The sequence below is a fragment of the Culex quinquefasciatus genome, chromosome 1, assembly GCF_015732765.1.
Source record: "Culex quinquefasciatus strain JHB chromosome 1, VPISU_Cqui_1.0_pri_paternal, whole genome shotgun sequence".
Lineage (NCBI taxonomy): Eukaryota > Metazoa > Arthropoda > Insecta > Diptera > Culicidae > Culex > Culex quinquefasciatus.
In genome coordinates, this window is record NC_051861.1 from 6,149,132 (window position 1) to 6,171,436 (window position 22,305).

General features: G+C 39.9%; 2 protein-coding genes and 1 non-coding gene across 3 annotated transcripts; 1 reads left to right on the forward strand and 2 right to left on the reverse strand.

Annotated features, from left to right (window-relative positions):
- Positions 1-1,149: 1,149 nt before the first annotated feature.
- LOC6036795 (26S proteasome non-ATPase regulatory subunit 13) lies at positions 1,150-6,949 on the forward strand. The gene is made up of 5 exons (XM_001846737.2): positions 1,150-1,375; positions 1,447-1,560; positions 1,643-1,930; positions 6,144-6,297; positions 6,356-6,949. Exons 1-5 carry the CDS (start codon positions 1,272-1,274, stop codon positions 6,839-6,841), a joined length of 1,146 nt encoding a protein of 381 aa, XP_001846789.1. The 5' UTR covers positions 1,150-1,271; the 3' UTR covers positions 6,842-6,949.
- Positions 6,888-18,616, reverse strand: LOC6036794 (glutathione-specific gamma-glutamylcyclotransferase 1). Its single transcript, XM_001846736.2, has 4 exons — positions 18,021-18,616; positions 15,272-16,074; positions 13,572-13,607; positions 6,888-7,637 (listed from the first exon to the last, which is right to left on the reverse strand). Exons 2-4 carry the CDS (start codon positions 15,503-15,505, stop codon positions 7,122-7,124), a joined length of 786 nt encoding a protein of 261 aa, XP_001846788.2. The 5' UTR covers positions 15,506-16,074; positions 18,021-18,616; the 3' UTR covers positions 6,888-7,121.
- LOC119765693 lies at positions 13,915-14,078 on the reverse strand. The gene has a single exon (XR_005276908.1). It is a non-coding gene; the product is annotated as a U1 spliceosomal RNA (small nuclear RNA).
- Positions 18,617-22,305: the final 3,689 nt, after the last annotated feature.

Consider the following 22,305-nt stretch of genomic DNA (forward strand, 5'->3'; position numbering starts at 1 on the left):
TATTGACGAAATTATTTGTTATAAGCCAATGCATAAGTGCATTGCAATTTATTTATCGGTGGTGTACTAAGGATTAATTTAACGATGTGTGCAATATAATAAACCCTAGCGAATATTCGTCGGTGTGCCTTTCGATAAACAATAATGGAGGAAGGACTTAATCAAGCAAAACCACTTGCTCGTCTCAACCAAATGCAGCTCATTTGTACCGAAAACTGTATACATAAAAAAGCAATCGACCGAAGCAGGAACATAATTGTCGTTAATCACTCAAAAAATGGACGCCAAAAACAGGGTCGAAAAATTAAAATTTAAGAGATTGTAAACCAGCCCAAACATCATGAATACCTATGATTATAAACGCAGGAAACTGCCTTTTAATTTATTTTCTGTTGATATGAAATAATACCTTTTTATCCAGCTCTGTGTGCAAAATCGTGTGGCGTTCTTGTACGCTTGTTTGCTAATTTGACACGTCAATTTTTAACGGTCTCCTATAGAGCTTTATGACGTTTCGCGTACACACACTAGCGCACCATTTGATTTTGCTGGCCGGACAAAATTTAACCTCAATCTTTTTCGTGTACGTACACGCAATACATGCGCACGTAGATATCTCTATGGAGACAAAAACTCTTATTAACCCTCTACAACCTAACCCCTCCTTTAGACGTGCTTCGATCTGAAAATCAAGTAAAAAATTGAAAAAGTGACTGTAAAAACATGAAAAAATTAGATAGGCAAAATGTGTTAGTATATGCTAAATACTACCAAACACAAACATAATCTTAACAAGATAAATGAAAATTAAAATACTAAAAATAAAACAAGAAAAATATAAAACAAGAGAAGTGAAGTTTTTCGTAGAACAAAAGTTGCTCAAATAGATCTATAGGTATATACCATTCTGAAGAACTTGTTGAAGGAAATTTTTTAAATATTAAAAACGACGCAAAAGTTATACTATACACGGGAAAAATTAAAAATTTCGAAAAAAAAATTTGAGCAACAGAGATAATTTTACTCCAAAAAGATTTTCCCCAACAAATTAACAACCACCCTGTGCTGTGGTTGGAATGTCGATGAAGTAAAATCGATGAACTGCGTCGTTCGCCTCTCTTTCTCTCAAAAACCATAAACGTCACTTTTGTTGCAACCTCATCCTCGACTGTCAAACTACCAAACCAAGAATCATCAGAAGCAGTGCGGCCGCAGTAATTCCGCAATTTTCGTCAGATTTCCAGCAAGTTAACCACCTTCCAGCGCCCAAAATGTCCACGGCAAACGTTGCGGCGTACCTGGCCGAGCAGAAGAAGACCACCGACCGGGAGTTGGCCACCGAGTGGACCCAAATCGAGGAGCTGTACAATGAAAAGTAAGTGCGCTTTGCTGCTTTCGGTGGGGTTGTTTTCCGCTAATGTAGCCGGATGTTTATCCCCCCCCCAGGTTGTGGAACGAACTGACCATCAAGCTGAACACCTTCGTCAAGCATCCGGCCCTGCAGAGCGAGGAAGCGCTGCTGGCGTTGTACAACAACTTTATCGCCTCGTTCGAGACCAAGTGAGTAAAACTTCCTCCCCACGGGGGAGAATGTTCCGACCGACGTTATTGACGCTCTTGCTTTGGCACACCCCCTTCGCAGGATCAACCCGTACGGACTGGTCGAGATCATGACGGTGGTGGTGGGCCACATCGCGGACAAAAAGGAAGCGGTGGCCTTCCTGGAGAAGCTCAAGGACAAGGTCTGCAAGGTGTGCGAGGAGGCGCTCTGGATGTGCAAGGTCCTGCAGGGGCAGATCTATCTGGAGCACCTGAACGAGCTCGACGAGACGAAGAAGATCATCGAGGACATGAAGGACAACCTGGAGGAGGCGGGCAATGTGACGCCGGTGCACGGAAAGTATTACATGCTGGCGGCGAACTACTACCGGTGAGTTGCTGGAGACGGTTCCCGGAGGAATTGGAATATTTTTTACGCATGGATTCTGTCCTATAAAGATTTTGATGCAAAAGTGTTGAACGAACTTCAACGAAGCAAGTATTTCAGTTCAACGCAGAGTCGATAAAGCAGTTTTGTTTGTGCTGCTAATCGACTAAAAGGGAACTGCACAAATGTTATTGCTGCATATTCAATGCTATGTTGCTTATTAAGTCGTTTTATTACTTATCTAATTTTTGTTAATATGTTAGATCCATTTGGTTACAGCCGTTTTGAAAATATGTTTCTTATTTTTGATGAAAAAAACTTACCTTAAATTCTAAGACGGTTCGGGTTCAAAATTAACGCCAGCGTTCGTTAATTCAGGATATTCAACCAAATTCACTCAATTTCCTGACCTGATACACAGCTTCAACTAACAGTACGGCGTAACCAGTAAAAGACCACCAAATTATTTAACTTTTTCACGTTTAGCTTGTTGAAATATTGAACTTTGCTTGAGTAAGCCACATTTTCACTCGCACAGTTTTCTGGTTGACAGAAAAGCTCGCGAAAAATTGCCTGTCGAAGTCGAACTTCATTCCACTTACACTTTCATAAAACGATAAAAGTGCCTGTTCGACCGAACTCGCTAGGTTCACAGATGTGAAAATCAAAGACTGTTGAAAAATCAACGCGTTGCAACAGAGCACGCTCTTAAAGACAATTCGTGTTATTTTGGTTAAAGTTTGGCAAGAGACATTCTAAATCGAAAAGACAATTTATTTTTAATTTCTGATAAAATGTTAAGCTAAACCTCAGCAATCATCGATAAATTTAATTGATTAATCGCTCAAGTTTCGAGTAACAACTACTTCTGAAGCATGACACAGATTAGACAGACATTAATTAAGATTAAACTCATCCGTAGTACAGGGTTGTTACGGACGGCGCGGATCGCGCGGATGGCGCGGATGGCGCGTATCGCGCGGATCTGGCGCGGATTTGCTGGCTAATTTTGCTCAGGCGCGGATTTCGCGCGGATAGCAATTTTGATAAACAAAATAATTGAGAACGATAGAATTTCTTTCAAATTACAAAGGAAAATATTATTAGGAATTAAATAAATTCAATCTTTTTCGTTGAGTGCAAAAACATCAATTTCTAAGAAGAAAATTTTCTTCTAAAAATTATTGATTGTTTTTTTTTCTTAATACGAAACTTTGAAATAATCTTCAAGGAGCGATTTTTTTAATGTATTGAGATTTGTTATATAAATTTAACATAACATTACAACTCATTATTTTTAAAACATCTGCTTAACAATTCAAATAAATACCAATTTTATTAAAATCAAAATAACAAAATTCGAAAAAATTACAGAATTTTAAAATTTGAAGCTATGAAACTTTGCAGATTTTCTATGTTTTTTTTTTCAATGTAAAAATTTAAATTTTTAAATTTTTGATTTATTGAAAAATTAAAAAAAAAAATTGCCGCTGTGACTCAGGTAGAATTGATTCTACTCCCAATTATAACAACATGACGAAATCCACTTAGAAATCTGCTAAAATCTCCGTCTAAAAGCGAAATGTAATGTTAAAATTAAAAAAAAATAAGTAATCTGGAATTCAACAATTTGAAATTTCAGAATTTACATATTCAAATAATAAAAAAATAGAATTCATAATTTGAAATTGTCAAAACATACAGACTCAAAAAACGTAAAAAAACGAATTATTAAATTGAAAAATTACGAAAATATTACAATTGAGCAGTTCTCTAGGATTTTGGTCATTCGATTTATTAAATTATTAAATTCGCAATTCGCAATTTTCAGTGTAAGAACGGGCCTTGACCGATCTTATGCACTAGGTTCCCGACGAACACGCACTGCCCTTACACCTACATCTCACCCTTGCTCTGAGTCAGTACGAGCAACACGCTAGAACACGCTTTGAGTGTTCGTGCCAGGCATGCACACCTTCTTTTCCGGTTACGCATTTTAACTCGGCCGGGGGTGGTACAATACGTAGGGTTTGATGTAAGTATAAGCGCCTAACCATTTAAAGTGTGCCTATCAATAAATTATTAAATTATTAAATTATTAAACTATTAAATTATTAAATCATTAAATTGTTAAATTATTAAATTATTAAATTATTAAATTATTAAATTATTAAATTATTAAATTATTAAATTATTAAATTATTAAATTATTAAATTATTAAATTATTAAATTATTAAATTATTAAATTATTAAATTATTAAATTATTAAATTATTAAATTATTAAATTATTAAATTATTAAATTATTAAATTATTAAATTATTAAATTATTAAATTATTAAATCATTAAATTATTAAATTATTAAATTATTAAATTATTAAATTATTAAATTATTAAATTATTAAATTATTAAATTATTAAATGATTAAATTATTAAATTATTAAATTATTAAATTATTGAATTATTACATTATTAAATTATTAAATTATTAAATTTATTAAATTATTAAATTTATTAAATTATTAAATTTTTAAATTAATAAATTATTTGCTTATTTAATTATTATTTAATTATTAAATCATTAAATAATTCTATTAATTTTTGCCATTTTCTTAGTTCGGATCATTTTTGGAGTCATATTTTAGATTAGAGAAATTTAGAGAAGAAAATAATAGAAATTTCGTGTTTCGATTTGCCACAGTAATGTTTTGGCGAGAATTATCAAGTACTAAATCCCTAGATTTTATAATTTAGTGATTTATTTTATGGTTTTAATTTTTTTTAATCTTCGAATTTATTTTTTTTTTCTGAATTTGTTTTTAAAGCAACGATATTTTAAGTGTTGCAAAAAAAATGCTAATATTGTTTCAGAAATGGCAAAAAAGGTTCCATTTGGTACAGGTAGGATATGAATCCACAACTGATCAACGGTACTGATCGGCCTTCTGTATTATTTTTTTTTTCGTTTAAAATTTCATTCATTATGTTACTCTCTTCTATGTTTGTCGCGGTTTTTATTTATATGGCGCGGATTTCGCGCGGATTGGGTTTTGGGGTCGGCGCGGATCTGGCGCGGATTTTTTCTCGACTTTTCCGTAACAACCCTGGTAGTAACATTTCAATAGGGCGAATCTGCGTTTGTAAACAAGCAGTCTATCCCTTTTGCTCAAGTTCATGTCAAGTAAGAGGGGGTTAGGGTGCCTGAACGCAGATTCGCCCTATTAAACTGTTACTACGGACATTACAAAGTATTAAAAGAAAACTGGCTTGAGATTTGAAGTTTAGTTTAACTCTCCTCTTAACGATCATTTCTGGAGTTTTTTTTTAAAGGTCCAATAAACCAAATTTCTAGTTTTTGATTTTTGGATGTTTTTGAAACCACCTTGAGTCAGGGGTATTAAAAAACACCCAAAGAGCAAAAACTGAAAATTTGGTTTATTGGACCTTTTTTTTAAAAAAAAACTCCAGATTTTAACAAATTCTGTGATTCTAGACAATTTTACTGAAATAAATCTTTCCCAGTTCCCAAGAGCGGAACCATGCGGAACACACTTGAAAAGTGTCGGAGCCGACACTGGAGAGCTGACTTATTTACTTAAATACACAATGTTTAACATAATTTGGTGCTCAAAATAACATCAAGGTGGTATTTTGACGACTTTAAAAAAATGAAGTTTAACCTAAGGTACAAACCTAACGTTTTTTTCAAAAAGCTTTTAGGGTTATTTTGAAGAAAGAAAATTGAGTATTTTTGTTCAAGAAACTTTTGGTATGAGATCAAATATTGAGGAAGAATGTTTCGAAGAGACTGGCGACACATATTTATGTGAACTGGAACATGTAGCTACACTGTTCAATCCAATTTTAGTGACTTTGTTAAGAAATATTGTTAAAAACAAAATTAATAGAAAGAAATTAGACCGAATATTTCGATTCAACTCGAATTTTTTTGGCAATGAGCCTTTTTGCGGTGCTAGAAAATCAAAGACTTATATATTTCAATGTGCCCGAAAAACACACCGCGACGGCGATTTTTTTTAAATTGATGGCTGTTGAAAAATAGTTGTTAAATTTTTATTTTTAAATGATCAAATTGAAAAAGCCAAAATATTAACGGTTGAACTATTTTGGGTTTTGCAATATTTCGAATTCACAAAAATCACATCATATAGAAATACAGATAAGACTCATATAAATTTTCAATCCCTTCTCAGCTTGGTCGGTCAGCACAGTGACTACTACCGCTGCGGTTTGCAGTTCCTGGGCTGCTCGATGGACACCTACCCGAAGGACCAGTGGCCCCAGCAGGCATTCTTCCTTGGGCTGGCCGCCCTCCTCGGGGAAGGCATTTACAACATCGGTGAACTGGTGAGCTCTTGGTGCTGTTGAAAAATGGCTCTGTTTGATGATTTGAATTCTCTTCCAGTTGGCCCACCCGATTCTGGACTCGCTGACCGGCACCGAGAACGAGTGGCTGGTGGAGCTGCTGCGTGCGTTCAACTCCGGCGACATCAACAAGTTCGAGCAGATGAAGCCCAAGTGGAGCACGATCGCCGATCTGGCCGCCCAGGAGGTGAAACTGCGCCAGAAGATTTCGCTGCTCTGCCTGATGGAGATGACGTTCAAGCGGCCCGCCAACAAGCGCACCATCACGTTCGAGGAGATCGCCAAGGAGGCCAAACTGCCCGTGAAGGAGGTCGAGATACTGATCATGAAGGCGCTGGCGCAGGGACTGGTGAAGGGCGCCATCGACGAGGTCGCCGGTGTGGTCAACATGACGTGGGTGCAGCCGCGTGTGCTCGACCGGAAGCAGGTCGCCGCGATGGCCACCACCCTCGACACCTGGATGTCGTCGATCACCTCGATGGAGCAGCTCATCGAGAGCCGGGCGAGCGAAATCTTGACCAATTGAAGTTTTTTTCTTTTCTCATACGATTAAAACAAACACAAAACCCTTCTTTTTGCAAGTAAATTTAGCACTTATATTTAATAATGAATAAAAAGCTGTCTTATACAAATAGTTTGCGCGTTTTGGTTTATTCCGTTACATACATACTAGATAATATCGCTTCATAGTCACAACTTGACACTAAGCTCAAGCAAACAATAACTTAATCGCAACATAAAAGAAAAAGAAGAAAAAAAAAACACTTATTGGCATACAATTAGGTTAGCAGGATGCAATGTTGGTCTTAAATGTGCAAACATCTGAGCCTCTTCTCCGGCACGCGTGACGTGAACTCGAACGAAACGTGGCGTCGCACGTTCTCGTGCGAGTCCCGCCGAATGCGGCGCGGCGTGCTTCCCAGCAGCGCCCCAATCGAAAGGTTCGCCTCGGCCACAAATCGCCGCACCAGCCCCTCCAGTTCGAACAGATGCTCGTCCGAGGCGCCCGGCAGCTCCTCGCGCATAAACACCGCCAACCGGACGAGATACTCGACGTTGTGTCCGCTCGGGCCACTGCACTGGGCGATCTGGCGCGCCGTTTCCACGATCGGTTCTTCGCCGATCCAGAGATCGTTTTTGGGCGTGGCGATGTAAACCAGCGCCGGGAAGGCCTCCCCGCTGATGCCGGAATGTTCGCTGGCCAGCCGGGGGAAGAACTTGATGTAGTCGGTGAGATAGCCGCCGAGGGTGCACTCGCGCTGGCGCAGATAGTCCAGGGCCAGCGTGCCGGACACTTGGAACGCGCAGCCCCACGTGATGCCCTGGAAATGGAAACGAAAATTGGTTCATCAACAAAAAAGTTGCCAAATTTTAATTAACTCTCGATTAATCAGTCTGTTCAGTCTGTGGCCCAACTGTGTTTCGTTTGATGGTCGATGAGGCACAATCCGCCATTTCTAGCAAAACATTGTAATAGGGCCGAAGCCGAAGTGTAAACAAAGAGTCTATCCTGCTCGTTCCTAATGTAAACATCAACTGACGTGAGCAAGATAGACTCTTTGTTTACACTTCGGCTTCGGCCCTTTTTCATTGCTTTGCTAGATTTTGATGACAGCTCTGCAGCTTGGCAGCAGAACAAGTTTTGCGCCAAAATTGAGCGAATCAAAACGGTCGGAAGTTTAACGCAAACATTGAAGCGAAAATTATAGAAAAGTTTAGTGGTTTTCATGTATTTTTTGACAAAGAACTTTGTCCTAAGGTTTCTATACGTGGTGTCAATCCAAAATTTTCGCGAAGCGAAAACGTTACGTGACGAATTCCCCTCTCGGCAAATTTCCCCTTTTTTGGTGCACGCTGGTTGGATGAACCGATGAACGAACGTTTCCCAATCAGTCGATCGAGAGACGTGAGATTGATGTATCTAAAATCTCCCCCATTCACCTCATAATTTTCGGATCGTCGACGAGCCAACAAAACTCGGCTCGGTCGGTCCCGAAAATTCATTCTACTGCTGGACGACGACGAGGACACATCAGAAGCAGATGGCCTGGTGGCCCGGTAGCAGACGGCCTGGAGGTCCGGGAGCAGATGGCTTGGAGGCAAGGACCAGCTAAGACATGCCGGTCGCGTGAGTCGATCATTGGAACTGGCCACCACCTGGAGTGGCCGGAGGCCCCGCGGATGTTCCGATGGGGGGACATTTTCCGGACCGTAAGAGTTGTGGCAATATGGGTATCAAACTTTATGGTTTTTGATACCGGACATGAAATTTGACATTTTGGCAGTAGTGGCCACAATCCGGAGTGGCCGGAGGCCCGGCGGATGTTCCGATGGGGGGACATTTGCCGGACCGTAAGAGTTGGGGCAATATGGGTATCAAACTTTATGGTTTTTGATACTTGATATGAAATTTGACATTTCGGCAGTAGTGGCCACCACCTGGGGTGGCCGGAGGCCCCGGGAATGTTCCGATAAGGGGACATTTGCGGAACCATAAGAGTTGGGGCAATATGGGTATCAAACTTTAGGGATTTTGATACTGGACATGAAATTTGATGTTTCGGCAGTAGTGACCACAATCCGGAGTGGCCGGAGGCCCCGGGGATGTTCCGATGGGGGGACATTTGCCGAACCGTAAGAGTTGGGGCAATATGGGTATCAAACTTTAGGGATTTTGATACTGGACATGAAATTTGATGTTTCGGCAGTAGTGACCACAATCCGGAGTGGCCGGAGGCCCCGGGGATGTTCCGATGGGGGGACATTTTCCGGACCGTAAGAGTTGTGGCAATATGGGCACCAAACTGTATGGTTTTTGATACCGGACATGAAATTCGACATTTTGGCAGTAGTGGCCACAATCCGGAGTGGCCGGAGGCCCCGCGGATGTTCCTATGGGGGGACATTTGCCGGACCGTAAGAGTTGGGGCAATATGGGTACCAAACTTTATGGTTTTTGATACTGGGCATGAAATTTGACATTTCGGCAGTAGCGGCCACAATCCGGAGTGGCCGGAGGCCCCGGGGATGTTCCGATGGGGGGACATTTGCGGAACCATAAGAGTTGGGGCAATATGGGTATCAAACTTTAGGGATTTTGATACTGGACATGAAATTTGACATTTTGGCAGTAGTGGCCACCACCTGGAGTGTCCGGAGGCCCCGGGGATGTTCCGATGGGGGGACATTTGCCGGACCGTAAGAGTTGGGGCAATATGGGTATCAAACTTTATGGTTTTTGATACCGGACATGAAATTTGACATTTCGGCAGTAGTGGCCACAATCCGGAGTGGCCGGAGGCCCCGCGGATGTTCCGATGGGGGGACATTTGCCGGACCGTAAGAGTTGGGGAAATATGGGTATCAAACTTTATGGTTTTTGATACCGGACATGAAATTTGACATTTCGGCAGTAGTGGCCACAATCCGGAGTGGCCGGAGGCCCCGGGGATGTTCCGATGAAGGGACATTTGCCGGACCGTAAGAGTTGGGGCAATATGGGTATCAAACTTAATGATTTTTGATACTGGACATAAAAAGTTGCATTTGGCCATTATCTGAAATTAAGCAGTTAAAATATGCTAATGCTAAGCAGTTAAAATATATTGCTTATTAGGCAGGAAGTAATAAATAGACTACTGCAATGCACATTTTTTGTGCCACTGTGAAAATCTGTTTCTGGAAATTTAGAATAACTATCTCGTAATCATTAAGAGCCCTGTAAAGGGTAGTTTTTAATGTCTGCTGTTCAATTTTCCTTTACTGCCGCCGATTGCTTGCAACAGCCTTGCAAAAACATTCCCGCATCTTGGTAACTTTCGAGTGGTGAAGGAAAGTAAATTGATTTCACTTCGATTTCTATTTCAGCTCCACTTGCAATTTCCGTCCCCTTAGTTCGATAGGACGGTTATTATAAGGGGGGAATTTGGACCGGACATTCTAATCGAAAATTTCAACAATCATCTTGCAAAGTTCTTTGTCATACTGGTCATGTGTAACATAACCACCTGCACCTTTTTTAATTAACAAAAAGTCTTCAATGAAATATTGATCGGCTTGATAAATGTGACAACGCGAGTGCTTTGTGAATGTGTTTAACAAGTTTTCCGGTTCAAAACAGGGAGAAATTTATTATTATGTTGAATGAGGTGAGCGTTTTGCTATAATTTTTATAATGCAATCATTTTTCCCGCAATTTCCTTCCACAATAGTATTTTTCCTAAAACTTTAGTCAAAAGCCACGAAGTGGTTCTCTAAGACTCCGCAAATCGAATTTTCTTTGCATTAGTAAATATTTGATTTGTTGTCCCATACAAGTCTCCATACAATCCATAGTTTTCCCATTTTGAAGGCTCGTCTTACAAAATGTGTATGGAATTTTTGGATTTTATGATCGACTTGGTGACTTTGGGAAAGCTGTAGGTTATGATTAGCACTTTTCGGAAAAAAAGATACTCAAAACGAAATTTCGATTTTTTTTTCTAAAATATTCAATTACTTCAAGTTTAAATCCCAAAATACGTATTTTTTTATTTTAAATATTTTTTATTTATTTTCGGAGACTTAAAAAGACATCTTCTGTTATGGTGCAAAATCTGTTGTGAGATTAATGATTTTTTGAGAAAATCTGGGAAAAAAAATATTTTAAATATTTTTTAAAGCAAAATTAGCTATTGATCCGATTTTCAATGATAAATAATGAAACCAATGCGTTTTTTGTATCTTAAAAATATTTAAAAAATAGGAATCTCAGAAATTTGTTGCCTGATTTTTTAAAAATTTTAAAAAGATATTTTTTTAAAGAAAAGAAGTCGAATATTTATGCATATAAGTGGCTATAATTTGATAAGTGTAAATGTAGTTTAAAAATTAAATAAACAAAATGTGAAATACTTTTTGATCGAAACTAAATATTGCTTTCAAGAAAAACTTTTTCACTCGCGTCATTTTTGACAATTTTTTTCCCCTTTATATGCATTCTTTTATAAGGTTTTTTTTGTGTTAAATGGGAATTTTGTTTCTAAATATCGATGTCGCAGTGAATTTCGATGAAAATTCAACAAATCGTTCGGAACTGCCAACGATCAGGAACACGAAAAGTAAGTGGAAGGGCTCAACCAAGCTAGAGGAGGCCGTTACCAGAGCGTTTCAAGAGGCTGTGGTAGAGTCGATTCAATTATCCTGGATGTGCAATTTGTACCAGCGAATCCGGAAATATTTGTTGGGAGTGGAGATATTCGGTGCTAAAGGAACACTTCCACTTCATCCGACTGGCCTGTGTCCTGTTAAGATCCTGGGGTCAGACTATCGGGCACCACCTGGCTGTGTTTTTGACTGTTCTCTGTTTTTGACTGTTCTTCTGTTATCTCTTTCCCACTTTTCCATTCCCCAATCCCGATTTCCCCAACCCTAATTTTCCCATTTCCACTTCCCCCTAAAAATATAATAATTTGCCAATTTACACTAACACACCACACCTAACTGATTCGGAGCGTTTGGTACGGTATGTCCACGCATCCTTCCTCCCCTGATGATTCTGTGAAATGTGATCCGTTCACAGAATCTGTCTATGCGGTTATTGCAACGCAGTAGGCCTGGCCGCTTTGATTTTTGCTTTACATTTTCGGGGTAACTCGGATGTACTGCAATTATTAATACTGACAAGAAAGGACTTGGGGCGTAATCTAACCGCAAGTTCTTCCAGGATGCTTTCTTCAGACTGGCTGCGCTTGTGTTCGATTAGATTAGATTAGATTTAACTTTTTGTGATAGTAAGTTATTTGAATTAAAAAAATCGGATTTTTTAGTTTATTTTTTTCCGAAAAGTCTAAATTATAACCTACAACTTTGCTGAAGGCATTAAATCGACCAGAAAATTCCTTCTCAAGATACAGAAATTCATAAATTTACATGTATGACCAGACCCCAAAATTGTATGGAGACTTATATGGAAAAAACTAATGATGCAAAATTGCTTCTATTAGAGCTGGGACTTCGGATATCCGGATAATTTACATTTTTTTCTGTATAAAATCAAATTTCATCTTTTTAATCGAACCAAATCAAAACAGATATACGAAAATTGTATCAGAACTGAAAATTATTTGGATAAAATTATTTGATGAACCCAAAACAGATTTAAGAATAATAATGTAACGGATCGGATTGTTTTTCGGATAATAGTATTCCGCCATAAATCATGTGGTACAAAATTTAATGTCTTTTGAAAACCTGTAAAATTATTTTGTTTCATCTTTATGTCACCACACAGTCGTGAGACAAAGCTGGCTTGTTTAAGTTAGTTCATTTTCTAATAGAATTATTAATGCTGCAAATGATCCGGATATCCGAAGTCCCAGCTCTAGCTTCTATTGACATAAGAAATGCATAAACAAAGTATCACCCAAATGAAAAAAAAACAACAATAAATTGCGAAATAATTTGCAAAGAAGTCATGAAGTCATATTCCTAGATCTAATTTTAAACTTCTTATATCCCATTAGGCAACTCATGGATCAGCGCGTGTATAATGAAAAGAAATATCGCATTTTGATAAATCAAACTGAAAATCGAACTCTCAGCCTGCTGCGACGGAGCGCACCCCTCGTACGGCGCCGAAGCAAGCCTCTCGTTTTTTGTGTGTTGTTTGTTACTGTTTTGACAGGTGCCCCCGTGCTGTCGCTTGGCAATCAATCAGAAGAATCAGAAACAATCTGACCATTTCAGCTGCGAAAAGACACCAAACATGTAAGTTTATGTTCGACTCCTATGGTCGTTTTGCCCCTCCTTTCCCTACCTACAGATGATACAGATCCTAAAAATTGTAAATACAGACCATTTATCCCTAAAAAACAAATGTGGCAACGCCTTGCTCACATCCATCGCTAGAACCAAAGCATCAGCTCGCTCGCTATATATACCCCCTTACGCCGCAGCGACTCTCCGGGTAAACGTGGTTCTTTCTAGCTCAATTCTCGTGGTCACATACGAGTCTCTTCTTGATGACTCCCCGCCCCTTCACCATGGGTAAAGTCCCCAGGCCGAGGACAGAAAGTGTTCAGGATCTAACCGGGTCCATATTGCATAGTCTCGTAACAAAGGACTTGTTGCAAATTCGCCAAATCGACTACAGTTATGTTTGAAATGATTGGGAAGGGGGCGACCTCTTCCCGTCAAGCACAATGGGGCTTACTAAGAGGGAACTGCGGCACCTTTTTGTTGAATCTGTTATTTGTTTTGTTCAACACAATACTCACATCTTTTTCCTCGACCAGGGTCGCGACTCGTCCGGGCTGAAATAAATAGAGAAAAAAGACGTTTATTTAAGCTTTTATTGTGAATATTCTAAATTGATGATGATATTATGTCTAAACCTAGCTAGCATGTGTTCGATGGGCATCTTTTGTTGAGGTTGTACTATAGCTAAATTGAATGGAAATAGAAGCAAATCCGTGACCTGCCAAGCCAAACATATGGGAACTTTCTCTAGGCAAATAATAGATATGGTGAGGTGAAGCATGTCGTTTGAGCCAGGATCAGATTTCTAATTGGACTTTTTATTCTTATCATTAAAGATACTTCTTAATACAAGTTTAAGGATCGGGATGTGCGCGTACGCACGTCCCGGCTACCAAAAATTGCGCATACGAGTTATCCACATGAGGGATAATCGCAGGGGTCAGCCTAACCGAAGTGCAATGGAAAGGCCTCGCCCTGGGGGAACCGCCTTTGTGATCACGGTAACCCCTATGCCAGGTAAGTATGCTTTGGCAGTGCTCGCAGCAACGTTTTGGCCGTCGCTAATCAGGGTGCGCTAGCGATTGCCGGCCGGCATCTCTACAGCTTAAGCAGAGAAAAACGACGCCGACGACGCTGCCTGGTTCGTCGTTGCCATGGGAGACGGACAAAGAGAGTGCCAAAAAACAAAGTGATTGGGAGAGTACAGCACCATGTGCTTGACGTTTCGTCCAGTTGCTGTTGAATTTTCCTACTTTACCGACTTCGCTGAATGAATTCAAACTGGATGTCGGTGGGCATTCACGTGTCGATGAATCAATACTACTTAATGTGCTTTATAAAGCATTTGACAGAAAATGCATTTATCATACAAGTTAAGTATATGGGTGTTTCCTCGGTCGTTTGCTGTGAATTGTAGATAACCTGCTTACCTATTGAAGACACGTTACGTTGAAATGTGGATGATAGAATTATGGAGACTCCCAGCTCAAACAGTGCTATGGAAAAAACGTACATGTTCCTTAATACGTGCTCGTGGCCGATTTACGCTCGTAACATTTTAATTGTTGATGTTCCAGAGCCTTACACAATCGTGACTTGCATCCGTGGAAAACAGCTAACAAGTGCCGTTATCAGTGCACAAAAACACATTAAAACCTGTTTGAACCTCCGCACTGAAACCGGTAAAGGCCGGTCAGAAAGTCGCGTATCCTTTCGCCGTCGTCTGCATCAGGCAAACCAGACTTGTCACAAGTGCTTCAAACAAAGAGCACCATCTGGCGGAAAGTGGCTGATAAAAATAGCAACCACTCAAAGCCGCGCAAACCGGGATTGTTTGCAAACAAATGGCCTGCTTTGCGTTTATTTTTAAAACTCACAGCGCGATTTGGCGGTAGGAAAAAAATTAGACACCGCGCAGAACATTGATAGTTTTTGCTGAGCGGCGGCACACGTGCCGCATACTGCAGGTTTGTTTTGGTAAATATCAGGTGCAAAAGTGCAACTGCCGCGAGTGGTTGACAGATGTTGTCTGTTGAATGCAGCACTCAACGATGGTACAAAGTAATCAGAGCCAAGTGCGAACTACCAACGAAAGCACTGCTACCGTCGTGAAATTTTAGCCGACAACGAAAGAAGCCGTGTCGCCGACACGGTCTACAACCGAAACCGCAGACGGTACGGGCTCTTCAGGATCGAATGGCGCGCGTTTGTTGCTTACCTTCTCGTGCGTTCCCCGGTGGGTCGTGTTGCCCTGCCAGAACCGGCGCACGTAACCACGCACGTACCCGGTGATGCATTTGTCGTACTCGAAGCCCGGATACCAACAGAGGCTCCCGTAGCCGAAGATCCAGACCGACGGTCCGGCGGGGCTGTTGTTGTTCTGGTTGTCTTCGTTGTTAAAGTTATCGTTATTGTTCATCATGTCGTCGAGATCAAGGTCGTTTCCCGCCATGGTTGCTTTGGATCAATAACTTTCTTGGCACAGTCTACTAGGATGGTCTACACGCGCGCGCCCCGGCGAAATATTTCCCACTTTCTCAAAGTCACTGCTTTTGCCTTGTCAACGGATGTTTTAAAAACAAGAACCAGAGTTAATCGCAAACAATAACACACAACGCGGCGGCGGGTGCACACAGCTTCAGATTTCACACATGCAAAATCGCGGGAATGTTTCGAGCTTTGATCAGAAGTCCTTTGTTTGCACTGAGTTCACACTTGCGGTGCGCAGTTGCGCATCGGATCTTCAATCGAAGTAGTCTTCAATCGAGTACTTCCGGTCTTGGAAGGGGGTGGCTAATCCCAGTGTGCCATGACGACCATCGCCAAGGGAGGCGGTGGCGGTGCTAAACGGAACGGAAAATGGCGCCGCTGGTGGTTGAAGTGGTTTTTGGCCACGATCGGAAGCTGCTGGTTATCGTCGTTAGCCGGAAGTTCCGGATGTTCGGCAGATGCTGACAGGATTGCCGCTTGTACTACGCTGGACTGACGTTCTCGGCGACCGCTAGATACTGGCCTCATATTCTGCGAAAAAAGAGATTAAATGGAAATTAATACTCCAACCGTGCCGAGGTGTGTGCGTGGGACTGGGCTGTGCCCGTGCGCTCGTCTGTGTGCAATCGTCATCATTGTATCAATCATTGAAACACGCTGGCGGGACGTGATTTGCGCGCGTCGCGGTGTCCACTACCACTGATGTTCACGTGCGCATCGTGGTATTGGTGCGCCAAAGCCTACTTTGCGACGACCGCGCTGTGAAAGTTGGCAAGCGACTGAATGAAAATGCGCGGAAAATTTGGTGTGGTCGATGATTTTTTCCCATTTTTAGGACAAACGCGCTGGCAAAACTATTCAAGACACGTGTGTGGGACATATATAGATGGCCACCTGACAAGTGTCTATCCCTTGGGGGACATCAATTATTCAATTTATAAATCATCCTATATGTTTATACGGCCAGTAAGGGTGGCAATTGTTGCACTTGGGTAAGTGAGAGCGACCTGTAATCATCATACGAAGGTGTTGTTGTTGATCACTAGGTTGATAACGTGGCACTTATATAAATTGAGTGTTGACGCTTGTTGGAAGGAGGGTGATTTTACTAATTGAAATGAACGTTACAGATCTCAAGGGCCTAAAAAATGGAACAAAAATTATTGAAACATCATGTCCAAAATTTAACAAACCGATCGAAATACTCTCCCAACGAGGCCAAAGATTGAAGATCTGGCAACTCTGCCACATCTTATGACCACTTAGGTCATATTAATCTCTAGTTAATTTGCCATAGGCCTTTAGCACCATTTTAAGAAGCTATTTTTCGATCTCGTTTAATTTTCTTCAAAAATGGCTTACATTGTTCAACTGAACGTCTTTCAAATAGAGAACAATGAAAATTCTATTTGATTTACAGAAAAAAAAATCAAAGAAGTGTTGGAGGTTGTGATGCCTACAAACTATCTCGAGTAGTGTACTTTTTAAGGGCCGAACATTAAATTTGCTGTATTGGTAATAGAAAGATCTTCCTACAATTCTGAAAGGTTGAAGATCTGGCAACCTGGTTTCAAGTTACGATCACTTAAGTGAAGTTAACGTTTTTTGAAACGCCGAATCACATTTATCTTAAAAAAAAACTATGTCCAGATCCATCATTTGACCTATTGTTGGGTTGGAAATTGAAAGACTGCCCAAAAGAGTATATCAGTTTCAAGATCCGACAACGGTGTCACGAGTTAATACCACTTGAGTTTAATTTCTGTGCTTTGCTGACGAATCTTAAATCTAGAGTTTTTTTTTAAAGGTCCTATCTCGGGTGAGTTTTCAAAAAGCCGTAAGAGCCGCCGTGACCCCCACACTTATATTCGGTTTTCTCCAAATTGTAACAAAATTTCATTTATTTTTAGCTCCGGGCATTTGAAAGACGTGTAGATGAACAATCTTAAGCATTTTTGAGATTGTTTTTTTTTGTAAGTAGGTCAAATATCGAGGCAAAAAAGGCTTACCATTGGCTCTTACGTCTTTTTAAAAACTAATCCGAGCTATAAGCTATTGTCTTTCATATGTTTATAAAACCTTTTTTTTTTAACTAGAAATTGGAATGATATGAAAATTATATTCGAAAATACATTTCAATCAAAAAGTGTTATACATGACTCCACGAAATAAATTTAGAAAAATATTTGTAACGACTTAATGAAACTTGAGTAATGCTATGTTTTTGCTTTTATGTTAGAAAATACGGCTTGACATTTTTTTTTGTTTATATTTGTTTTATAATTTATTCAACTTTTTTCTAGTTTGATTTTTTTCTCTTTAAAAATTGATGAAAACATAATTTTCAATAGTTTTATCAAATTTACGCAGTTTCAAACCGCCAGATTGGTCGTTAACCTAATTTCTCAACGCCATTCACCGGAGGCCGTCTCTCGTCTGTCTCAAGGACATTCTTGTTTGTGTGCTGTAATACTCACGTTCAACGAAATTCCCCGTCTGGTGCCCGCCAAAATTTTCACTCTCAAATTGTTCTGTGCCAGTTCCTTATTGCCTGTGCCTCTTTATTTTTTAGAAACTACCACCACAACCGTACGAAACACAACCACAACGACAGCAACTACAGCAGGCCATGATTCGCAATGACGCACACAAACGCAGAAAAATACGCAAATCTAATTTCTTTCTTTTTCACTTGGTGGTGAACCCCTTTCAGTTAGGCTCAATGCCTACTGTGATCTATCAAGGTCACGGCTGTGATTTCGAGGAAGTTGGTTGAGTACTGAAATCTCGCCAAATATTACTCCCTGCACGACTTTGATTTGACGTGTCAAAAATTCCACTTGACCGATCTTAAACGACGGAACAGTGCGCAGAAGTCACCACTTTTCTCGGTATTTCAGACGTCGCGATGACGGAGTTGCGACGTGGTCAATGAACGACGCGACGACTGATGCAGCTAAACTGAACTGAACCTGAACTCGCGGACGAACGGTGAAAACCTTTTGTGGCTCGTGGCTGAATGATGAATGAGTTGGTTGGCCAGAGGGAAACACCTTCCTGGTCGGTGCATGCCAGCGAAAAACGCGAATGAAAGAAACGCGACTCTGAATGAACTTTGGAGAGGATGAACGGGGAAGCCACGTGTTTGGTGTTTTTTATCTCTGAGAAAGAGAGAGAGAGAGAGGTGGGGCTCTCTCGTGAGAAAAAGAGTAGTTTGTTAAACTTTAAGATACCGTTTGAGCACTTTGTTTTAAAGGTGTTTTTTTTAAATGTACCCAAGATTGCAAATAAACTTCGTGAGTCATATTTGTTTTATCTACCAAAAAAAAAAAAACAGGCATAAATTAGACTAAATCTAATCGTTTTCACATGACTTGAGCCTAACAAAGCAAGTCGAGAGTAATGAACCATTAAGCCGTATTGGCTCTCGTACTACACCTACGTTAAGAACAATGCAACGGCTGGATGACTCAAACAGGAAACTTCAGAACTTCAGAACGTGGCGTAGAACGATGCAGTTGGTGCTAGCAAAAACCACGGAAATTTATTCAGTTCGAATGTTTTAGTTTCAAGCTGATTTTACAGCGAAAATCTGACCGTATGGATTAAAAAACCGGTGAATTCTTTAAAAAAAGGTTGAATTTACCAGCACTTGACACACTTTGAATAGTGAATAACCTATCAAAAAGTAAAAGTAGTTATGTCACAGACATAACCGGAATGGCGTAGACTACGTAAAGTTTTATGATGTGGACATAGAGTTTTCCATATCTTAATTTTGAAGAATTAGCTAGATACATGAAATACATTAACGGAATAAGATCGTAAATGGGAGATGGACCCCCCGACTAAACAGAACTTAACACTCCAGTCAACTCAACTGCCATGTAACCATACTTTGAATGTGTTGGTAAATCTTTGACTAGTAAGCCTTGTTTAAACAATGGAAACATCGAATGGAGGAGAGAAAAACGAAAAACGATTTTTTCGCGAACCGAATGAAAGTTTGGTAGCATAATGTGATGGAGAGAGGGGTTCAGAAAGCTGTGCAATCCGTCACCCCCGAAGACCAACACTAGTTCCTGAAAGGCATTTCACCGACTCATCACGGGTGGGACGAGAGACGGGAGTTAGGCAAACAGTTTGGAATTGGACACGACGCAATTCTTTCAGAAGCGCTCGCCGCGAATGCGACGAGCTAGTTGTTGTTTCACAACCACGGCTTGACCCACGAGAGGCTCTTCAGCGGAAGGCAGCAGGCGCGCGCCTCATCGCGTTGATGCCTCGTCCCGGGTGGGACGAGGGACGGGGAGTGAGGCAACTCCGAAGAGTTGAGAAGTCTTCACCCCCTTCCTGATTATTTCACAACCACGGCTTGACCCACGAGAGGCAACTGTTCGGCGAGAAGGCAGCTCCGGGTGGGACGAGGGACGGGGGGTGAGGCAACTCTGAAGAGTTGGGAAATCCTCACCCCCTACCACGAAAGATCCAAACGGTCCGGCAATCGAGAGGCAACTGGCTGACGGTGACGGCGAGAAGGCGATGCGCGCTTCTTTTCCAGTTCTGGTCCCTCTCTCCTGCTGCTGCTGCTCTGGTCTCTCCTGCTGCTGCTGCTCTGGGCTGAGCTTTCCTGCTGCTGCTGCTGCCGGTCCGACGTCTGAGACGTGAATGATAGAATGGGCTCTTGCGCGCGTTCTTATATAGCCTTTCGGCCCGCTACTTCCCCTCCTTTTCGCGACCGACACTCGGTCGCGTTGATCAGATGATTTTCCTCAAAATAGGTACTTGACATTCCCGTCCGTGAGTGGGAAGCGCTCATTTGCTTGCAAAATCTGTGCATTTTGAAAACATTTTAAAACATTCAATTGTTTCAATAGTTAAACTATTTTGCCAACAATGAAAGTTTTATAGCAAATTGCTGAATAATTTTCGAATCGAATGGAACATAAATCGTGTCGATTCGATTAGAGGGAAGGAAGATATAAGCGTTTGACGGATGACGCAGTAATCCAGGGCCTTCGGCCCGGGTTTTTTGGATTGACACCCCAGTACCTTCGACAAAGACGTAAGTCTACGTCAAAAGCGAACGAGCCCCCAAACTTGGAAACTTGGATGATGCAATAGTGAATCATGCTTTCGGCATACATTTTTGATAGATTTGCACGAAACATGAGAGAGAGAAATTAAAAACAGAGAGGAATGAAATGAACTAAACTTGCAAAATTATTCATATTTGGAGAGAGTTGAGCGTGAGCGCGCGAAAACATTTTGGTCCAATGTTTGTGGTTCATTATTTTAGGATATTCTCTTTTAGCTCAATGTTAACAATATTTTTATAAAAAAATAATATTTATTTATTTAATTATTTTTTTTCCACATTTCAGGTTTGTAAAATATTGAGTACAGTCCAGACTCGATTATCCGATGTTCGATTATCCGAAGGTTTGTATGGGACATCGGATAATCGAATCACGAACAAAAAAAAAGTTTTTCTCGTATTTGTTATTTTCTTACTTTAAACGTCAAATTCGAGTTCCATCTTGGATTTTAAAATTCTCAATCACTTAAGAATACTTTGAGGGTCATACTAAAGCTCAACAATCAAAAATAAGACAAAGAAAAAAACACTTTTTTCGTGATTCGATTATCCGAAGTGAAATTTTGCCAAGGCCATCGGATAATCGAGTCTGGACTACATTGCGTAATATTTTATTTTTTAAACATTCAGGTTTCATTTGAAACCTTGGATATGGGAATTTTTACCAATCTCTGACCAAATCGACATCAACTTGATCCAAAATTATGGGAAAATATTTGAATCGTTATTACTCTGACGTTCAACTATACCTTTCAAAAAGATGAAGAATGTTTTGTTTTAAATATTGGTTCAGTTTTTACAACTCAATTCCCACTTGCAAAAAAAGGTGAAAACTTGCATGTGGTTTCCGACTTTTGATCTGAATGATCTGAAGTTATTTTGCAGAAAGTTATCTCCCAAAAACTGATCCGAGGTTATCTTTTACCAAAACTGATCTGAAGTTGCAAAAATGCATCTTACTAAAATTGATCTGAAATTATTTTGTCGAAATTGGCCTGATGTTATCTGAGTTATAAAACAGAGATCGATCTGAAGTTATCTTGCCTCTTACAAAATCGACTTAAAATTTTCATGCAGAAAGTAATCCTACAAAAAAAATATCGGAAGTTATCTTGCAAAAATGTATCTTACAAAAATTAAGCTGAAATTATCTTGCGATATGTTATCTTGCAGAAAGTTATTTAACAAAAAAAATGTTCTAAAATAATCTTGCAGAAATTGATCTGAAATCATCTTGCTTCTTACAAAATTTACTGAAAATTATCAAAAAAATATCTGAAAATATCTGGCAAATATTGCCCTACGTAAATTTTTATGTAAAACGGTTAAGAAACACGATTCAAACACATCTCTGATCACTTTTATCATTTTAGAATTTAATGAAAAAAAAAAAAAAAAATTGACAAGACAAATTTTTTTTTCGCTGGATCAACTATCAAACCTTTTTTGTCAATAAGTGCCACGAATTTATTTTTTTAAATTGATTTAAAAATCCATTTTAAATCCTTTGCGGTCGTAAAAAGTGTCATTGTACTCAGCAAAATAAGCTTTATAATTGTGAACAATATTATCACAAATTTTGGGTTAATTTCAATTGGCTTCATGTTTTCATACAGAAAGTATTCTCACAAAAAATGATCGGAAGTTATCTTGCAAAAATGTAT